The following is a 19299-nucleotide window of genomic DNA, read 5'->3' as shown; positions in this document are numbered from 1 at the left end:
TCAGAAGTTGTGACTACATCCCAAAGCCACATCACACTTCAAGACAGAAATATTTCTCATTTCATTATTAACATTGACTGGTCCTTGGGAGCCAGGATCAGAGGCTTTGCAGAAAAGGGACTGAGAGGAGAAGGGTATGACCTGGGCTGGGGATCCTGTCAGAGTCCAAACTCTGGTTATCTTAGTACAGGCCATGTGAATGGTGCCCCCTGGAGTTGTGCACAGATTGTGCATCTGTACATGACAACGCTGCCCATCCCCAGTGGTTTTTCACTGAGAAAACAGAATCATTTCCTCATCATGTGAGAGTGGTGGAAAGAGCCCAGGAAAATACAAGACCCTCTGAGATTCACAGGGGCTCAAAGCTAGGAAGAACAAAGTCATTTCTCAGTTCAGAAAACCTGTCTGAAAATCCCAGCCTCTGCACAGACTCTTCCATTGACTGGCAGGCACATACCACCATAGACAACAGCCAATTTTGTAGTCAGTTTGGTAATTAAATCTTTCTACTTGTAGGTCATAAATTACACACTAGCCCAGTATTTTCCAATTACGCTAAAAGAGCCAAATATGGTTTTTAAATGGATTAGCATGTAATTGTTCTTATCAAACTGTCTGAATCCAGGAGAGATAAATTCATATGCCACAAAAAGAAACTGCTGGTATTAATTATAAAACAAATTAGAAGAACAAACCTTTTTTTCAGAGATTTACATAAAATTGTAGATAAAGGTCTACATCTTCATGGGTTTGAGAAGAATGACAGTTCTTGAATAAAAAGTTATTAAGCCCCATGCTTGTATTATATATATAATTTGTGGACATAAACCAGCTATCAGTCAATTGTGGGTTTCTGTGTATCCTAGTCTTTACTTAATAATGCTTTATTTGATAGATTACTCTATGTTCCTACTTCACTAAAACTAAATTTACTATTATTCTTTGAAGACTGATTTCACATAACCTGGGCCGTGCCTAGATCTGTCCAAAAATGTCATTGCCATTATTTTAAACTGTACCCATGGTGTATATAAACTCAAAAAAGACATATGATAGGTTCATGCTTTAAGCAGACCTGATCCACAAGAAAGCTTGGGTTTCACAAAAGATGAATTTAGGACTGGGAGTCCACCTGACAACAGACTGCCCAATAGAATTTCATTTAAGAGGAGGCATCCCTAGGACATTGAAGACAGAAATGCATTTCTCCTTGTTTAAGAGCACATAACTTGAAAATTGCCATGTTTCTAGGAGGCACGATCACTCTGCACACAGAGCTTTTAGGATCAGAGCCCACAGGGAGCCATTTCCATGGCTGCTCCCCATCTGCCCTGAGGAGACAGAACAAGGTCCTCTGGGGGCAGGACTCCCATGGTGGTGGGGTTGATCGATACTTGTATGTCATGTCTCATGAAAGACCTTCCCAAGCAGATCCCTTGTTTTGTTTCAAGGCTCAGTTAAGACAAGACACGGCCTCCAAACATACCCCTCCCCTGGTTGAAGACAGCCACATTAAAACAGACAGCTGCCCCACTTTATCATTTTTATGAAGTGTGTTCTCCACTGGCCTCTGGCAAACCAAGAATACAACAGGACACGAAGATCACTTTTAAGATTTAAGAGCTAATTAAGTCCTGTCCCCAAGGGAGAGGTCTTGCTTTGCTGGGGAAGTAGCTTGCCATGCTGGCAAGGATTCCTCATGTGAATGCTGCCTTTCTGAATTGCTTGTTCTGTAATCAAAGGCCTTTGCCTCTCTGAGCCTCAGTTACCTCATTTGTAAAATTGGAACCACTAATGCAGTGCCCCCTTACAAAGCTGCTCTGGGGGCCCGTGGAGGAATGTCTGAGAAGGCACTGGCATATTGTAGACACATGGCATCTGGGAGACGGATTAGAATGATGATGATGACAAATGTGAAATACTCTGCTCTCATTTCCAGACCAAGATTTACAATAAAATTATGCACCTGTCCACCTCCAACCTGTCCATGGGGGACATGACAGCCGGGCAGATCTGCAACCTGGTTGCCATCGACACCAACCAGCTCATGTGGTTTTTCTTCCTGTGCCCAAACCTTTGGGCCATGCCAGTACAGGTAAGGGATGTGTGTCTGGGGTGGGGGTGGGGGGCACAAAGTCAGAATCTGCTGGTACATGCCCAGTGACTAGGGGCTCACCATCTTCCATTCCATGTTTGCCTGCACCTTCCACACCTTTGGGGTCTCCATGGTGTGTAGCCCTGGCTTCCAATACTCGCTCGCACTCTGTAAACAGTCTAGCTATCTCTCTTGTCATTTAGGCTCTCAAAAAGCAGCCAACCTTAAAAAAAAAAAACTATGGGATAATCATATGTGGAACATTTTTGCAGACATTAAGTTATGTTACAACAAAGTACTTAATCACACTGAAAAGTGTTCATGATGGATGTTTAAGCCAAAAAGGTTACAAAATAGTACATGCAGTGAGCTTCACGCTAAATTGAAATACATGTACGTGTGCACATTGGCACAGACTCACCCAGAAAAAAGAACTAGAAGGCCACATGGTGGGGTTACAAGTGACTTTTATTTTCTTTATGCATTTCTAAATTCTCAAGTAAGCAAGTGTTGTTCTTGAAGATCAAAAACATGATTATTTCTAAAGCCAAACAACCTTTGGGGATGGTTCTGAAGGAGGTGCATTCTCCCCCCAACGATAGCAGGAGAATCCTTGGCGTGGTTTTCCTGACTCCTGGTCTGGTCTGCTCTGTCTCTCATCTGGAGCTTTGACCATGGACTTGGCTTCACTCTGGTGAATCCCAGAACCCCTGCAGGCTCCACAGAGGCTGCCTGGTATAGAGGAAAGTGCCTGGACTTTGGTGAAACCAGTTGATTCAAATACTTAACCTGTCTGAGCCTCAATTTCCTCATTTATGAAAAGGGGATGATTCCTACCCTCTGGTGTTGCTATGACGAGTCAATTAGACAATGTAAGTAAAGCACCAAGCAGAGTGCCCGGCCCAGAGCAGTCACTAAGTAAATATCAGATCCCTGGAAATTGCAGACTTTGGTTTGAGTGAAGACTTTACCAGTTCAGAATCGATTGCTTCTTAGGACGCAGATTCCACAAAACTTTATCTCAAGTGATTTTTATTGGTCCTTCTTACCTGTAAAACTTATATTTGAGAGACTTTAAAGGAAAATAGAACAGAGAGTCAGCTAGGCATCTTGATGGGGACGTAGGACAGGGAATCTGATGGTCCTTTTTATGGGGACAGCCCTGTATGCCATCCCCCATTACCACTGATCCATGTCTAGACCACCGTCCTCCCCCCAGCTCTACCAAGATGGATTGGTGACTACAGAAGCTATAGAAAGGGGCACCTGGGTAGTTCGGTTGGTTAAGTGTCCTACTCTCAATTCCAGCTCAGGTCCTGATCTCACAATTCATGAGGTAGAGCCCCATGTCGGGCTCCATGCTAACAGTGCAGAGTTTGTTTGGGATTCTCTCTCTCCCACCCTCTCTGCCCCTCCCCCACTCATGAGAGTTCTCTCTCTCTCTCAAAATAAATAAATAAACTTTTTTTTAAAAAAAGAAGCCATAGAAGGGCCTGGAGAGTTCATCTAATATAGTTACCAGTCTTTTATCCACAAGAACACTTTCTATTATGTCCCCTTAAACAACCTCTTTTGAAAGATTTTGTCCACCAAAATCTTCATTAAGATTTCATTTGTCCACCAGATTATCATTACTACTATTTATAATGTTTATTGCACGTACATCATTGCTAACAATGCTAATACTAATAACCCTTGCCCCAGGGGCACCTGGGTGGCTCAGTCAGTTAAGCATCCAACTTCATTCAGCTCAGGTCATGAGCTCTGCTTCCATCACCCTACCCACATCGGGCTCTGTGCTGACAGATTGGAGCCTGGAGCCTGCTTCCAATTCTGTGTGTGTGTCTCTCTCTCTCTCTGCCCTTCCCCCTGCTTGTGCTCTCTCTCTCTCTCTCTCTCTCTCTCTCAAGAATAAATAAACATTAAAAAAATTAAAAGAAAAAATAATCCTTGCCTGCCCCAGCCTCTGTCACTTATGCAGTTAACCCTCCCAACACCCAGGGGGTGGTAGTTTTTATCTCCACTACTTACCTTTGTTTATTTATCATGAAGTATCATTTGGTTTTCCACTTTTAATTCCTTAAAGGCTGGCTATACCTTTGCCACTTAGAGCTTTAACCAGCCCTCAAGACCCAGTGTTCCCATGTGGAGTTGATCCAATCCTTTCAACCTAGCCAGGATCTTGTGTGCAGCCTGGGTCGCCTTTGGAAATACTGAAACTAGCTCAGGAGCCCCTCTCCTTTATCCCCGGGAACTCTCCTTGATTTGTAATCTTTTTTGGTCACATATACTTTTTTTGATAAAAGCTTCATTAAGATATAATTCACCCATTTAAACTGTATGATTCGGTGAGTTTTAGCATATTCAGAGTTGTGCGACCATCATTACAATTTTATTAAGTTTATTTATTTATTTTTGCTTAATGTTTGTTTATGTTGCGAGAGAGAGAGTGAGCCAGGGAGGGGCAGAGAGAGGGAGAGAGAGAATCCCAAGCAGGCTCCGCACTGTCAGCGCAGAGCCCCACACAGGGCTCGAACTCACGAACGGTGGGGTCATGACCTGAGCTGAAATCAGGAGTCGGTGGCTTAACCGACTGAGCCACCCAGGCGCCCCTAGCATTGTCACACTTTTAGAACACTTTCATCACCCCAAAGGGAAACCCGTACCCATTGGTGGTCACTTCTCATCCCCTCCCCCAGCCCTAGGCAACCTCTGACCTTCACATACTTTTGACAGTCTAATAAAAGCTTCTCAGAAAAACAAATGTGTGTTCACACATTTTGCCCATGATTTCAGGGGCTGGACTGGCCCCCTGAAGCTCTTGGATGCCGTGTTAAGGAACTCGGCAACAGTGGGGACTTCTTTGATTCCTCATCCCATGGGCACTGGAGGGGTGGGGCACACAGTGAGCCGGTAGCTGTGCCATATACCCAAGTATCTCCTTTCCGTGCTTCCCTAGTGACAGAGTTCCCATGAGGCCTGTTTGTTTGTTTGTTTGTTTAAGAAAAGGGTTGCCGCCTGGTTTGATCTCTATGGGCCAGGTATTATTCTAGGTGCTTATCATATATATTCATTTAATATATTCACAGAAGTCCTGCTAAGTGGGCATTAAAATCACCATGGTAAGGATGAAGAAGCTGAAACTCAGAGAGGTTAAGTAACTTGCCTAAGATTGCACAGCTAAGTGCTGAGACTGCATTCAAACTCAGGCTTGCAGACTCCGGGGACAATGATCTCCCCACTATTATACTAGATCACTTTCCTAACTTGTAAATAGGAGCTAACGTAGCCCTTGTATTCCCCACACTTGCTTTGCGTACTCAGAATCGCTGCTTTCTGATATATTCTCCTGTAAGGTCCACTCAGACCCCTCAGAATAGAAGAGTGGACAGAAGAATTTAGGGAGCATGACAAGGGGTGGGTGGAGGAGGAGGAGGAGCCTGGCATCAGCAGCAGCTGTGTCTCCAGGTCTTGTTCCAGCAGCTGCCAGCACTTGGACGTGGTGGGGGTTCAGGCACCGACCCCCAGCAGGTGCCATGGTGGTGACTCTGGGAGTGCTCTTGGAGCTTCCTTGGTGTCTGGCTCTACCCAAGCCGCTGAACAATATGCCCTGATGGCCTCCATCTGAGGACAGCTAATGAAAACACTGGATGCCAGGGATAATTTTTGGGTAGGGTGATGGAAGCGGAGCCTGGCAGGAGTAGGAGTTTCTTTATTTCCCAACGTGCTTCTCTGCACCCCCGTGTCAGCATTTAACATCAGTGAAACACTGGGAGGCAGGTGGTAAAGGGGTCACTTACCAGCCCCTAAGATCCTGCTAATACAAGAGGCATTCTGTGATTAAGAGAAATTACAAAACCGCCCACCTCTGCCCTCGAGGTAGTGCAAGGAGCTTAGTGCCAATTTGGTGTAGAGTGTAAGGCCAACCCAGGCAGACTTTTTTTTTTTTTCCAATTAAGGAAGACAGCACATCTGTTCCTCTAGAATAATCCCTGAATTTAGAGCTGTCTGCCTTTGAAGGCAACCTGAGAAATTGTCAGCTTGATGCTTCAGGGGCTGGCAAGAGTAATTTACACTTCTCATAAATATTCAGAAGTAGGCAGTCATTTGCATAAAGCCAGAATAATTCTCTTTTCAGAGAATACTTGCCAGATTCACTAAAACATTGAAGATACCAGCCTTCATGTACATATATGTATATGTATTATAGATTATAAAATGTATATGCCTCTAAGAATTATAAAAACTTGTATTTTCATCCAAAAACCACTCTATACGATGTCATAAATTTAAGAGATCATTTTCATTTTCTTATATATGTAATAATTGGTGTAATAGAAGACAGTTCATATTTTATTTTTAAAAAGATGCCAGGAGGGGCGCCTGGGTGGCGCAGTCGGTTAAGCATCCGACTTCAGCCAGGCCACGATCTCGCGGTCCAGGAGTTCGAGCCCCGCGTCGGGCTCTGGGCTGATGGCTCAGAGCCTGGAGCCTGTTTCCGATTCTGTGTCTCCCTCTCTCTCTGCCCCTCCCCCGTTCATGCTCTGTCTCTCAGTGTCCCAAAAATAAATAAAAAAAACGTTGAAAAAAAATAAAAATAAAAATAAAAAAGATGCCAGGAGCCTGAGAATGAAAACTGAACTCTCAGACCCTGGACCGGTTTTGTCTGGCATGGGTACGGCAGTGCTCCTTTGCTCATGTGTCACTTTTTCCCCAGTGTGAGGGAACCGTCAGCCTTGCCAGCCAGCCAACAGAACAAAAGGTGCTGTTACATTCATTGTGCAACCTCAGCTCTGAGACTTCCATCTGGAAGGTGGATTTGGAGAGAGTTAATGGTTCAGCAGGCTTACAGATAAATGCAGTTTGTTATCAGCCCAGAAAGCCACTGCTTGCATGAGAGCCCATCATGTTAATACCTCTTTCTGAAATTGCTTTGTCACACCTCCTCCTCTGGCCCCTGGGGACAACTCGGAAACCTGGGCACCAAGGCATGTCCCTCTCTAGGGGCCTGGGGAAAGGGGCTGCCAACACCGCTTCCCCCAGGGCGACTACCAGGTCAAAGGAAACTCACCCCCATGACCCTCCCTCAGATCGTCGTGGGTGTGATTCTCCTCTACTACATCCTTGGAGTCAGTGCCTTAATTGGGGCAGCTGTCATCATCCTACTGGCCCCCGTCCAGTACTTTGTGGCCACCAAACTCTCCCAGGCCCAGCGGAGCACACTGGTGAGTGAGCGTCCCCAGGGTGCTCGCGCCCCTTTTCCCCATCCTTCCCCCATGCGGCTGCTTGCTCCCTTTCCCTGTACATCAGCGAGGCTCCTCACTCTTCCCCCAGATGCCACCAAACAGCCATACACACATATATCCACACTATCGTTGACCTTAAGCAGGTTACTTGATTGTCCAGGCCTCCGTTTCTTTATCTGTGGGAGGGGATGAGTGGAGAAAGCAAGGAAGCGTCCCCATGGGCTCAGGAGCTGGGCATTGCCTGTGAAGTGATGAGGGCATTGACTTGGCTCCTTCCTCTTGGCTGGGTCAGGGGCAAAGGAAACCCCTCTCTGACTTGGTGACCCCTGGCAGGAGTATTCCAACGAGAGGCTGAAGCAGACCAACGAGATGCTCCGTGGCATCAAGCTGCTCAAGCTGTACGCCTGGGAGAACATCTTCTGCACACGTGTGGAGATGACCCGCAGGAAGGAGATGACCAGCCTCAGAGCCTTCGCTGTCTACACCTCCATTTCCAGTGAGTCTACCCCACCAGCCAGCCCTGTGTGCTGGGTGTCCAGGCTCGAGGGAGGGAGCAGAGGTGGCCGAAGCTAGAGTCTTTGTCATCATCACCCAATCCAGGCGAGCCTCCAGCTTGGAGCAGAGCCCCCGGAAGTCACAGTGTCCTCAGTCACGTGCCCAGCAAATGTATATCGACAGCCTGCTGCGGGCAGGACACTGTCCTGGCCCTCAAGACACAGTGATGACAGAGACAAAGAAGGTCTTTTATGCTCCATTGAGCTGATCTGTTATGGGGAGGCTGCAGTAAATGAATATATAGCAACAGTTTTGGATTCTCCGGAGTGTGAGGACTTCTTTTTTTTTTTTTAATTTTTTTTTTTAGCATTTATTTATTTTTGAGACAGAGAGAGACAGAGCATGAACGGGGGAGGGTCAGAGAGAGAGAGAGACACACAGAATCTGAAACAGGCTCCAGGCTCTGAGCAGTCAGCACAGAGCCCGACGCGGGGCTCGAACCCATGGACAGTGAGATCGTGACCTGAGCCGAAGTCGGAAGCTTAACCGACTGAGCCACCCAGGCGCCCCTGTGAGGACTTCTTTAAGTAAGTCAGACTGAGCTTCCCTTCCCTGCCCTGGATTCAGCTCCAAGGAAGCTTCTAACTACCTGGGGTATGAGGAGGAGAAAGATACTCACAGATGTAGAGACTGAATCTGTATTAACCAAGTGGTTAGGAAACCCCAAGCCCAGAACAGAGAGAAAGGGGGGAAAAAAGACCAAAACTGGTAAAAAAAAAAAAAAAAAAAACAACAACAACAAAAAAAAAACAAAAAAAAAAAAACCAAAAACCTCTTAGGGTCCCAGCAGACATATGTATTAAAACCACTTTCCAGAGAACATGGGGCTCTAGTGGCAAATGCTCCTGTAGAACAATAAGCTAATAATAAAGAAACAAAAATCCACCTGAGAAAAATGTACCAGCAGAGTAAGAGTCAGCAAGTACAAAAAAAAAAAAAAAAAAAAAAAAAGGAAAATTATTTCCTCAAACCTGGAAATGATAGAATAGTATGAAAGAGTTAGTAAGTATGTTTAAAATAATTAAAGAGCTAAAGGAAGGTGTAAAACCCACAAGGTAAAACAGATAAGTATCAGGGGGAAAAGAGTCAAAGGGACTTCTAGAAATCAAAAATTTAGTTATCGAAATTAGTTTGGTGGACAGTGGTCCCCAGGTCAAGCCAGGGCTTATGGAGATCAGGTGACCGATGGAGTCCTGGCCCAAGTTGATCTTACAGTTGGTCTAGTGGCTCCGTGGCCCCACCCTGCGGTGGTGGCCCCCGCCCAAGTGCATAATTGGGATGGAAGTAGTTAGCAGCTGCTATACCTCACCCTGGTTCCCTGGCCTGTCCAGTTTAAGAGCCAGTATGGTAGGAAGGGCCAAGTAGAAGCCCCCAGAGAGAAAAAACAAAAAACAAAAAGGAAACAAAACAACTCAAGTGTAAAGCTTAAATGAATTAATATAGCTGAAGAGGACATTTGTGAGTTAAAAGATAGATCTGTGGAGGGGCACTTGGCTGGCTCAGTGGGTAGAGCAAGTGACTCTTGATGTCAGGGTTGTGAGTTCAAGCCCCACATAAAGAAAATGTTTTCTGCCATTTGGGAAAACCATTTTACAGATGAGAAATGGAGGCCCAGAGGGGGTGTCCTCCTGAGGTCAATCCTGAGGTTAAAAGCATGGCTCAGACAAGATTCTTTGGCATCTTGTGCTATTTTTCACAAAGGGCTGGGCACCGACGTGGGGGTGAAAAAAACTTAGGACACAGTGGGGCACCATTACAGGCTATTTTCTCTGAGTAGAAGAGAAACAACCAAGAATGGGCTTTGATGGGAGTGGGAAACAGAGAAGGAAATTAGGAGAGATGGACACTACTGACAACCTCCGCCAGTTGAAGTTGGTTCTTTTGGTGTGCCAGGAAGAAGCGCAGCTGTGGGGGTCGCCAGTGGTGGGCCAGTAGTGCAGGGTGCACTGGCCACGTCTCCCAGACAGGGTCATGGAAAATAAGATAGCCACTCGGGTCATCTGTGTGTTCCTGGTGTTCATATTGCCTAGAGAGAGGGTCCAGTGGGGCCAGGTGGCCAGCACCCAACCTGAAGGTTCTCGCAGGGCAGGGCTTACACTGAGCACCCCAAGTGTCCCACTCTCCTGTGCCCATCCAGACCATGGTGCCCTGTGGCTTACCACGGTCAACAGTGACAGACCATCCACCATCCGTGGCACCAATCACGGCATCTTTCTGCAGAAAATCCTGCTAGGAACTGCTTTTCTCAGAATGCAGCTATGAACGTGGCAGGCAGTGGTGGCTTCCTGGATTCCTCACCAAGACACGCAGGTTACTGGTCTCTCCTCTTTACCCTCAGTCCTGAACACAGTGCTCAGGGCCTCTGAGCACTCTCAGGCTGAGTGCTCCACAGGATAGGAGAAAATGGGAAGGAACATCTCAAGAGGTCAGAGAAACCAGCCCCTGCAGCCCAGGCCCTCTTCACCCTCCTCTCTGCCACCCTCCTGCTCTGCCTGCCTCTGGGCCTGGTTGTGGTAAAAGTAACACCACACTGTGTAAAACCAATTAGACACCTGGCTCCCAGACATCTCATCAATGGGAACAGCTGCTGAGGTGGAGGAGGATTTCCGGCCACAGCCAGGTGACTTCTCCCAGCAGCAGCACAGCAGGGCGGGGTAGGGCAGGCTCCCTATTGCTGCGATGCAAGCTAGGGAAGGGAGGCAGTAAGAAAACGGCACTAGGCCCCCAAGATTCCTGGCAGCAAACTAGGGGCAGCCTCAGGTCATATAGTTGAGGGCAACTATATTTGCCCAACTACTTTGCTCCTAGGAGATGTATGCTCGATTCCTGCATTCCACACTATAACCTGGGATGTATTGCATATCAACAACATTTTACGATGCCTAGGTTCCCAGGCTAGCCTGCCAAAACCTGTCTAGTAGGTGTTCTTTGTCCCATGGGGCCCTCAGAAGCCAAGCCATGGCTTCGTGAAGGTCATGGGGCCAGGAGGACGTGGGGGAAAGGAGATGCCATGTTGTCAGGGGCTGAGATGACTATTTAGGAGTGAGGGACTCTGGAGCCAAGCAGGGGTTCTGTTCAGGGTCCCTCACCTGTCTGGGAATCAGTGACCTAGAGGGATAAACAGAGCATCCCAGGCTGGTCCCTGGAAGAGGACAGTGGAGGGAAAGGGAAGAGCCCTCCAGGAGAGCGTTGAAAGCTAAGTGCTATTTACTTGGTATTTGCCCTTCCTGGGATGGGTTTGTTAGTCAGCAGCAGGGAGGGCGGGGTGGGGGAGGGCACCTCCTGGCTGTGGGTATATGCTTTCAGTGTGTTTTCATTTACCTCCTCCCGGACTTCCTGCCTTCTGCTCCCTGTCACCAGGGATCAGGACACAGGTCATTAGGCTTGAGGTAATGGGGCATCTTTCATTCTCGTCCCTGGCGCCAGCCATGGGGTCCTGGCGCCAAAGAGGAACCCAAGAGTCATGTTTTCTGATGGTGTCCATCTCGGTGCTGCCTGCTGGGCTTTCAGTCTGGTCATCGAATGCCAGGCAGTCAGAGTAGCTCTGGTACTCTATCTGATGCTCCTGCCATCAGAGCCCCAAGCTGGGAATGAAAAGGAAATGGCTACAGTTTCCCTACCATCAAAATCCAGAATTGAAGGAAAAGAGATGAAAGTCACTCGGTCGGGGTTGAGTGAGCCCAGCCCCGTGCTAAGCACTGGGAGGGATGCAAGAGACAGTTAAGTTGTGCTCCTCATTTTCCAGGAGTTTTTACTCTGCTGAGATGTCAGTGCTGATGTACATGAAGCAGTGATGTACACGAAACTGTATGGACCTGCTCTGTGCTGGCTGCCTAGCGAGCTACGTGCACTTAATCCTCACAACAGCTTTGTGAGGTGTGTGGTTCCACAGTCCCATTTTCTTTTTCTTTTTTTTTAAATTTTTTTTTAATGTTTATTTATATTTGAGACAGAGAGAGACAGAGCATGAACAGGGGAGGGGCAGAGAGAGAGGGAGACACAGAATCCGAAACAGGCTCCAGGCTCTGAGCTGTCAGCACAGAGCCCGACACGGGGCTCGGACTCACGGACCGTGAGATCATGACCTGAGCTGAAGTCAGACGCTTAACCGACCAAGCCACCCAGGCACCCCACACAGTCCCATTTTCATGCGGCTCAGGAAGGTGAGAGGACTCTCCAAGGTCCTCAGCCAGGAAATGGCAGAGAACAGAGAAGAAGGAAGCCCGTGGGCTGGGAGTTCATGAGAACTTCACTCGAGAGGTGGCTTGACCTGCACCTCAGAGGAAGGGCAGGATTTCAGTGAGTAGAAGCTTAAATGGGGAAAAGCTGGAGGTAAGTGCTTTGGCCACTCCCATGAGAAGTCAGTTCAATCCTTATTTCCTTGCAGAAGCAGGTGATTCTAGATGTCCAGCCCGGCCATGAATTTGAGGACAAGCTTTGCAAGAGTGACAAAGGGGTTCTAGGCCCTACCAGTCAACCAACAGACATGCCACCAGTTCATTCTGTCCTTTGTTCAGCATCCATCCCAAGGCCTTCTCTCTGTCAGACTGTACCGAGGACTTGCGCATTAAAGAGGAGGCAAGCATGATCCTCTCCCTGCCAGTCCTGAGAGAGACCATGCCATGAACAGTGAGGCCAGAGATATGGGTCAGTTCCAAATGGACCACTTTTGTTTTGTTTCTTTCATCACTTATCTGATAAATATTTGGTGAGCTCCTACTATGTGCCAGGACCTGTGCTAGGTATGGGGGTGCAGTGCTGAGAAGAAATAGTGGTCCCTGCCTGCAGGTTCCTCACAGGCTGATAGGGAGGCCAGACGTGCAACCGTGTTGTGAGAGGAACAGAAAGGGGTATTCTAGATGCCCATAAGAGTTCTACCCAACCTAATCTCTAGGGGTCATGGGTGTCAAGGAAACCTTGTCAGGATGACTACAGGTTAGACAGATGAGAGGAAGAATGTTCCAGGCACAAAGGCCTAGAGGTGAGAAGGATGATGGTGTGTTCAAGACTTGAGCATAATTCGGTGAGGAGAGGGTAAGAAGACCAGATCATGCAGGACCCTGTGTGCTGTGTTCAGACCCCTAGGTTTTCTCCCAAAGCAGGAGAGCCACTGAAAGAGTTTGAGTAAAGGACAGGTATGTTTGCTGCCTCTTTGAGTATTCTGGGGTCAAAAGTCTTCTTTCTTCCCAGCTGGTTTGAACCACAGTCAGGTGGACCCTCCTGGGAGGGATGTAACCGGCCTCAAACCATGCCCTGCAAAACAAAAAACGTATCTCCAAACCCAACTCTGCCACAGACAGAGTTGTGGGGCTGGACAGGATGGTGCTGGTGAACCCCATTCTCAGGCCACCCCGCACCTGCCAGGGCCTGGCGATTCTTGGCAAGTCTTGCTTCTGTCTCTTCCGTGGAGGCCCCGGCTCAGAGCAGCCAGTGTTGCAGGACAAGGTGACCTCCGCACCTGGTCCCCCTTCCTCCTCCAGCTTCTGTGAATTTCTTCTTCAGTATCTGCCCCTCCTCCCACTAGCTGGGGCAGCCGATGCATATCCTGGCCTGCTTGGGCAGAGAGGTGGCTGAGGGAGAGCCAGGCAGGTGCATCTATGAAGGGGCAGAATCGGTGTGGCCACAGGGTCTCCTGCCACACTTCCTCCACTGCCAGCAGCCGAGCCACCTTTCCCTCCCCTCTGTAGACTTCAGACTGACTATCCTACTGAATGGGAAATAGCCCTGTGCACCTCAAAATACGCTTCCCCCTCTGGCAGGTGCAACCTGCATTGAGGCCTGGCTGTGAGCCCACAGCTGCTCCCCTGCCCTCCGTGGAGACAAAGATGAAGTTAACCAGAGGCACAAATGGCTGGCTGTGCCTCCAGACACATGGCTTCTGAAATATTTATCAAAGCTGTGGAAATAAAAAGCTCCTGGTATTGCGGTGCAGGCTGGCACCCACAAGGCCGGGCAGCATTCCTTGAGCAAAGCCATGGGGAGCAGCTGATCTGAGCCCTGCTTTGGTTTTGGTTGATTTGTTGTTTGCTTTGTTTGGGGAGGAGGGGGTATGAAAAGTGGCACAGCTATTCACTGCTCTACCCCCAGAACCCAGCACAAACACCTTTTGTGGACAGAGGAGATCCGCAAAAAATAATTTTTGAAGGAATACTTCCTTTTTTACATTTTTATTTATTTTGAGAGACAGAGAGAGTGCATGCAAGCAGGGGAGGGGCAGAGAGAGAGAGAGGGAGAGAGAGAATCCCAAGCAGGCTCTGTGCTCTCAGCACAGACCCCGATGCGGGGCTTGAACTCAGGAACCGTAAGATCACGACCTGAGCCGAAATCAAGGGTTCAACGCTTAACCAACTGAGCCACCGAGGCGCCCCTTTGGAGGAATACTTCTTAAAGGATAGTTGGAGAGGAGGGTGTTAAAACGACACCTACCCATATGTCTACACCATTACAGAAAGACTTTTACTTTCGAAGGTGGCATGTCAGGCCTGCCTACACGCAGCTAAACTTTTCCATAACAGTGCCACACTCACACATGATTTTCTACTCTTTTACTTTCGCTTAGAATTATTTCACAGTACTTCTGGCTCCCTAGCACTCAAGATTCGAGCACCATCATGTTCGTGTCCCCGCACCACCCCGCCCCTGTCCGGATCAAATCAAGATGAGTCAGCCCACCCCATGCCAAAGTTGGAGAGAAATGAACTTTCGGTCATATTTCCCACCCCTCCACCACCTTTAATGTCTTACAGGGCCTTATGTGGTTCAAGAAGATGGGTGCAGGGCCTCTGGTCTTCAACTTGTGACAGCTGGGACACCCTGCTCCCTTCCCCCTACCCTCACTAGGGTACAGGAGTGTCTGCTGAGCTCAGAGACCTCCCAGCGCCTGCGGCATCCCAGGCTCCTTAGTCTCAGACACTGACATCCCCAGTGCCAGCCATGTCCACCCCAGGGCCCAGGGGGGTGGTCTTCAGAGTGGCCTTGAAAACAAGCAGCTAGTGATTCCCTTCATCCATCTGCCACCCTGTATGGCACCCAGAGCTCCCTGAACAAAGGCTGTCCTTCCAGGAGAGGATGAGGGAAGTGGAAAATTACATTTTCACTGGCTAACATCTCCGTACAACAACAGAACAGGACAGAAATTAATTATGTCATATACATTCTCCATGGTGCTGCATCAGCATTGGAATACTCATTTTCAAATTTATTTATAGCTTGTCTCGTTCCTCAAAGGACTTCAGGCAGCTACAAGAATAAAGACAATAAAATAGGGAAAAAATAAATTTTAAAAATCACGACCAGAGAAAACATGCAGAACAAAATACCCATTATCACACATTTCTGACTGCAAAATCTCCCCCAGAGTCGATGTACCACTTTACTAAAACAGCCACTCCTGTTGGATGTTGCCAGTTTATTTCATTTTGGGTGGTTTACGGCTGTGGTTGTGGTTTTGTTGTGACAGATAGCGCTGCAGCTAACACCATCTTGCTGAGAGCTTCGTGCTTCTGTTAAGTGATTTTTCAAGATAAATTCCCGTGAGAGAGATTACAGGATCAGAAGGTCTGAACTTCTGCGGGGCTCTAGCTACGAAGCACCAGATTGCTTTCTAAGCACAGTTGAGCCAATTTGCAACCTAACTTCGAGCCTATTCTAGAGCTGGGAGTTGAGCCCCAGAGGTGTGGGAGGGGGCCCAGGGGTGGTGCACAGGTGCCTTTTCTAGCTTGAACCCCTCCTGTCTGGTAATTGATGGAGATGGGAAAGGGAGAAACCGAAGGAGGCTCCTGCCCTAAAGGAGCTTTCTGGAATAACTGGTCCTCGAGGGGATGGACGTGGCTACTCCAATGTTCAGAGCTATATGGTTGGTGATGGTCAAGGGCCCAGGCCTACTGGTGTCCTCCTCCCCCTCCCTCTTCACAGCCCACGATGGCTGTGCTATGTCCTACATCCCTGATCTGGGTTCCTTATACTGTAGGAAAACTGTGTTTAAAGTGCCCCCCCGCCAGAGACACAGAGAGAGCTGTAGCACTGTGCAGGGTACCTGGAGACCATGGCGCCTTCTTCAGGAAGGGTGGCTAAAGGTCAGGTATGATATTAGTATTGGTAAAAAGCCTTTTGACCAGAGAGACTAGCAGTAGCCCCAAGACCAGCTGTGTCTCCTCCATGAGATTGGGAGCTCTCCAATGCCTGGGGCCGTTTCCCTCATCAGATTAGGAATTCCCCCCAAATGGGCCCAATGTCTTTCCTGTCTGCTGGGGAACTCCCCGGGGCATGCTCCCTCTCTCCCCATCTTAATAGGGGTTTCCTGAGAGCATAGCTCTGCCCCCTTCCTCAGACAAGGACCCCCCTGTGGGCAGAGGCCATATTCTCCCACCCACTTGGGGTTCCACATCTCCAGCATACACTGTGTATGTACTAGCTGGTACATACAGGATTCTTGGAATAAGTGGATAGTCTGCTTCTTGGAATGGTGTTGACCATTTGTAATTCTTCAGTGTCTCCAGAACCTTTGCCATTCATTAGATAGGGGCCATGTGCACAGCAGGCTGATCTGGCTCCTGGCTCCTTCTGCTTTAATTTGGCTAATTATACAACCAGACTCTTTTCTGGGCTGGTCTGGAAGAGGCTCCTGGAAGGAAGGAGGAGGAGATGGGAAGGTGGCAGCAAAGATAGTCATCTCTTATTCCAGGAAGGCTGCTCTCTGGAAGTTTAGGCCCAGGGTTAGGGCTCTCTCCAGCATCTCACACCTTGGGCTAGAGGAGCATGACCTGTGGAGCAGAGCTAAGCTAGTAGCCTGTGAGGTCTGACATTCAGGCAGCATCCAGGTTCACAGAGCTGTTCCTTACATTATCCCCTCTTATTTGGAGGAATCCAGAGGGTGTGAACAAGTACACATTTATAAAAATCGGGTAAAGAAACCAAGGAATGGGAAAGGTAAATGACCTGCCCAAGGTCAGGGACTCCACCCTTCTCTGACTTGAAGTCCAGCTCCCTTTGCTCTCTGGGATCCCTATGAAGGGTCCGAGGGCCACACTTTAAACAGAACAAGGAGGGGACCTCTGTTGCAGCAAACCACCTGCCCCACCTAGGCAGGGACTCTAAACCTTAGAGCCTAGGGAGACCCTCTTTTAAGCTGTCCTTAGTTACTAATACCTCAGTGTGAATGAGTTTGAAATCCTTCCCAAGAGCCATGAGAGATAAGGAATCCTCTAAGCCTCAGAGAGAACCTGGCTTGGGGGGATACAGGGACCAAAGGCAGAGCAAGGGGTAGCAACCTAGTGCCCCCCAGGAACACATGAAGCTGACCTCACAGTTGGCCAAGGGCAGCCAATGCTCCAATCTCTTCTCTCACCACTTCTCACGGGACTTCCTTCCCGCTGACCACCTGGAGCAGAATAAAAGCATGTAAGCTTTTGTCTAAAGGCTCAGGTCTCAGACACATGGGGCAAGAGTCTTAAGGGAAGCAGGGTAAGGAGCTGGAGGGACCACAAGGCTAGAGTTCTGCCCCTACTCTGCCCAGCTCCACCCTGGTGGCTGGAGAAGGGAGCCCATGGGCTGCACTGCTTCCGGACCATCCTGGGCAGCTTCATTTTTAGCTATCTCATCCCTCCCACTAAACTTCCCTTGTGCTTCCTCCACAGTTTTCATGAACACGGCCATCCCCATTGCAGCTGTCCTCATTGTAAGTGGATCCCTTCTCCAGCTCCGGATGCGGTGGGTGGCAGAGAGTGTTTGCAGTGAGAGGCGGCCCAGGGTTTGGCCTCTCTGCACAAGGCCTTCGGATGATGCACTCAGCGGTGGGGCTGGAAATAGGGCAATAGATTGAAAGCCTGTAATGCCCAGCAGTGCCTCCCCGACCCCAGGCAGACCGGGGCCTCTGCCTCTGGGCCCAGAAGACCTGCGGCTTCGTCTTTAAAGAAATCTCACTTTCTTTTAAAAAGAGCTATCAAACTTTTTAATTATAAAAGTAAAGACGTGTTTATTGCAGACATGTTGGGAAATTAAATCACCCACAGTCCCACTGGCAACATCTTTAACGTGTTTCTTTCCAGTCTCTTTTTAAGGCACATAATGTGACATTTTTACAAAAATAGGATTGTGTCGCACATGCAGTTTTGTAACCTGCTTTTTAAAGTTTAAGAACACGAATAATTCTCCACATCATTAAATGTTGCAGTGGAGGTTTCCTAAAGCGATTTTGGCCAAAGCTGTGTGTGAGCCCAGCAGTGGGGGCCCGAAGTAGACCCCTCCAGAAAGGCCGAGCCCCCACTACCGCCCAAGGCTCCCATCCCTGGCGTCTGTGGCGGCCACAGTTCTTTAAAAAGATGCATTTTTTTCCCCTGGGGGCCAGTGTCCCTGAGCTGTGGCGAATTTACAGCCGTCAGACACACTTGGGAATTCACTTTTGACATGATTTATTGGGCTGGTTCTGGCCTGGCTCCTTGGGGAAGCCTGGGTCACAGAGGCTGCTGAGCCAGCCAGGTAGCCGAGGGTAGAGAGGAGGTGGTTTGGGAATGATCATGCCCACATTTTCCCTGACTGAGGACTGCTGTCTGAGGGGGCAGAGCTGACCTAAGCTGAGGGCTTCCCTCTGGTCATTCCCGGCAAGGAGGGGGCAGGACAGGGTGCAGCAGCCCAGCCCTCCAGCGTGAAGTCCTGAGCTTGCTGGAGACGTTTCCAGGAGGTGATTGAAGATGATGAAGGTGTCTCTAACAGAAAGCTCTCCTTGGGTCCCCTGTTCCAGCCCAGGGGCCGAGTGCTGCCAGTATGGGAGAGGGCCATGCTCTGAGTCACATACCTCGCTTGTCCTTCTATCCACAGACCTTCGTGGGCCACGTCAGCTTCTTCAAAGAGGCCGACTTCTCGCCCTCGGTGGCCTTCGCCTCCCTCTCGCTATTCCACATCCTGGTCACACCACTGTTCCTGCTGTCCAGCGTGGTCCGGTCGACAGTCAAAGCTCTAGTCAGGTGAGAAGAGGGTCCAGCAAGGACACGGGACAGGCAGCTCGTGTGGTGGCCCCAGGGCTTGCTCCAGCGACCCCTACAACTGCAGCTGTTTGGTCCAAAGTCATGCTTCCCCGTTGATCTGGGCCTCGCTGAAGGCGGTCATAGTTGGCCTGAGGGACATAGCCGTGTGTGGCTCCCCTCCATGCCATCCCTGAGAAGGGATTACCTAACTGGCTTACATACCTCCAAGGGGAGGAAACTCAATGGCACCTGCAAGACAACTCTATAAAAAAAGAAAGAAATTCAATGTTGAGCCAAAATTGGCACCTTCTCATAAATTCTGCCCATTGGTACTAGTTCCACCCTCCAGAGCCACCCAGAATGAGCACTGTTCCTCCAGCTCCTCGGATTTCAGAAGGTATCCACTGAATCTTTGTCTTCCTCAGGCTGAACATCCCCTCTT

The 19299-nt window shown here is 48.8% G+C and overlaps 1 protein-coding gene across 1 annotated transcript in view; it reads left to right on the top strand.

Moving 5' to 3' along the window:
- ABCC8 (ATP binding cassette subfamily C member 8) overlaps positions 1-19299 on the top strand; it is a 77995-nt gene that overhangs the window by 23779 nt on the left and 34917 nt on the right. Inside the window, exons 8-12 of the mRNA XM_043582353.1 lie at positions 1940-2095; positions 7186-7320; positions 7675-7837; positions 17532-17572; positions 18712-18857. Of these exons, the coding sequence (XP_043438288.1) occupies positions 1940-2095; positions 7186-7320; positions 7675-7837; positions 17532-17572; positions 18712-18857 (641 nt within the window). The remainder of the gene's footprint in view (positions 1-1939; positions 2096-7185; positions 7321-7674; positions 7838-17531; positions 17573-18711; positions 18858-19299) is intronic.

This window comes from Prionailurus bengalensis, chromosome D1, assembly GCF_016509475.1.
Source record: "Prionailurus bengalensis isolate Pbe53 chromosome D1, Fcat_Pben_1.1_paternal_pri, whole genome shotgun sequence".
NCBI classification, from domain to species: domain Eukaryota; kingdom Metazoa; phylum Chordata; class Mammalia; order Carnivora; family Felidae; genus Prionailurus; species Prionailurus bengalensis.
Note: the sequence above shows the minus strand (reverse complement) of the source record. Positions and strands in the feature narration are given on the sequence as shown.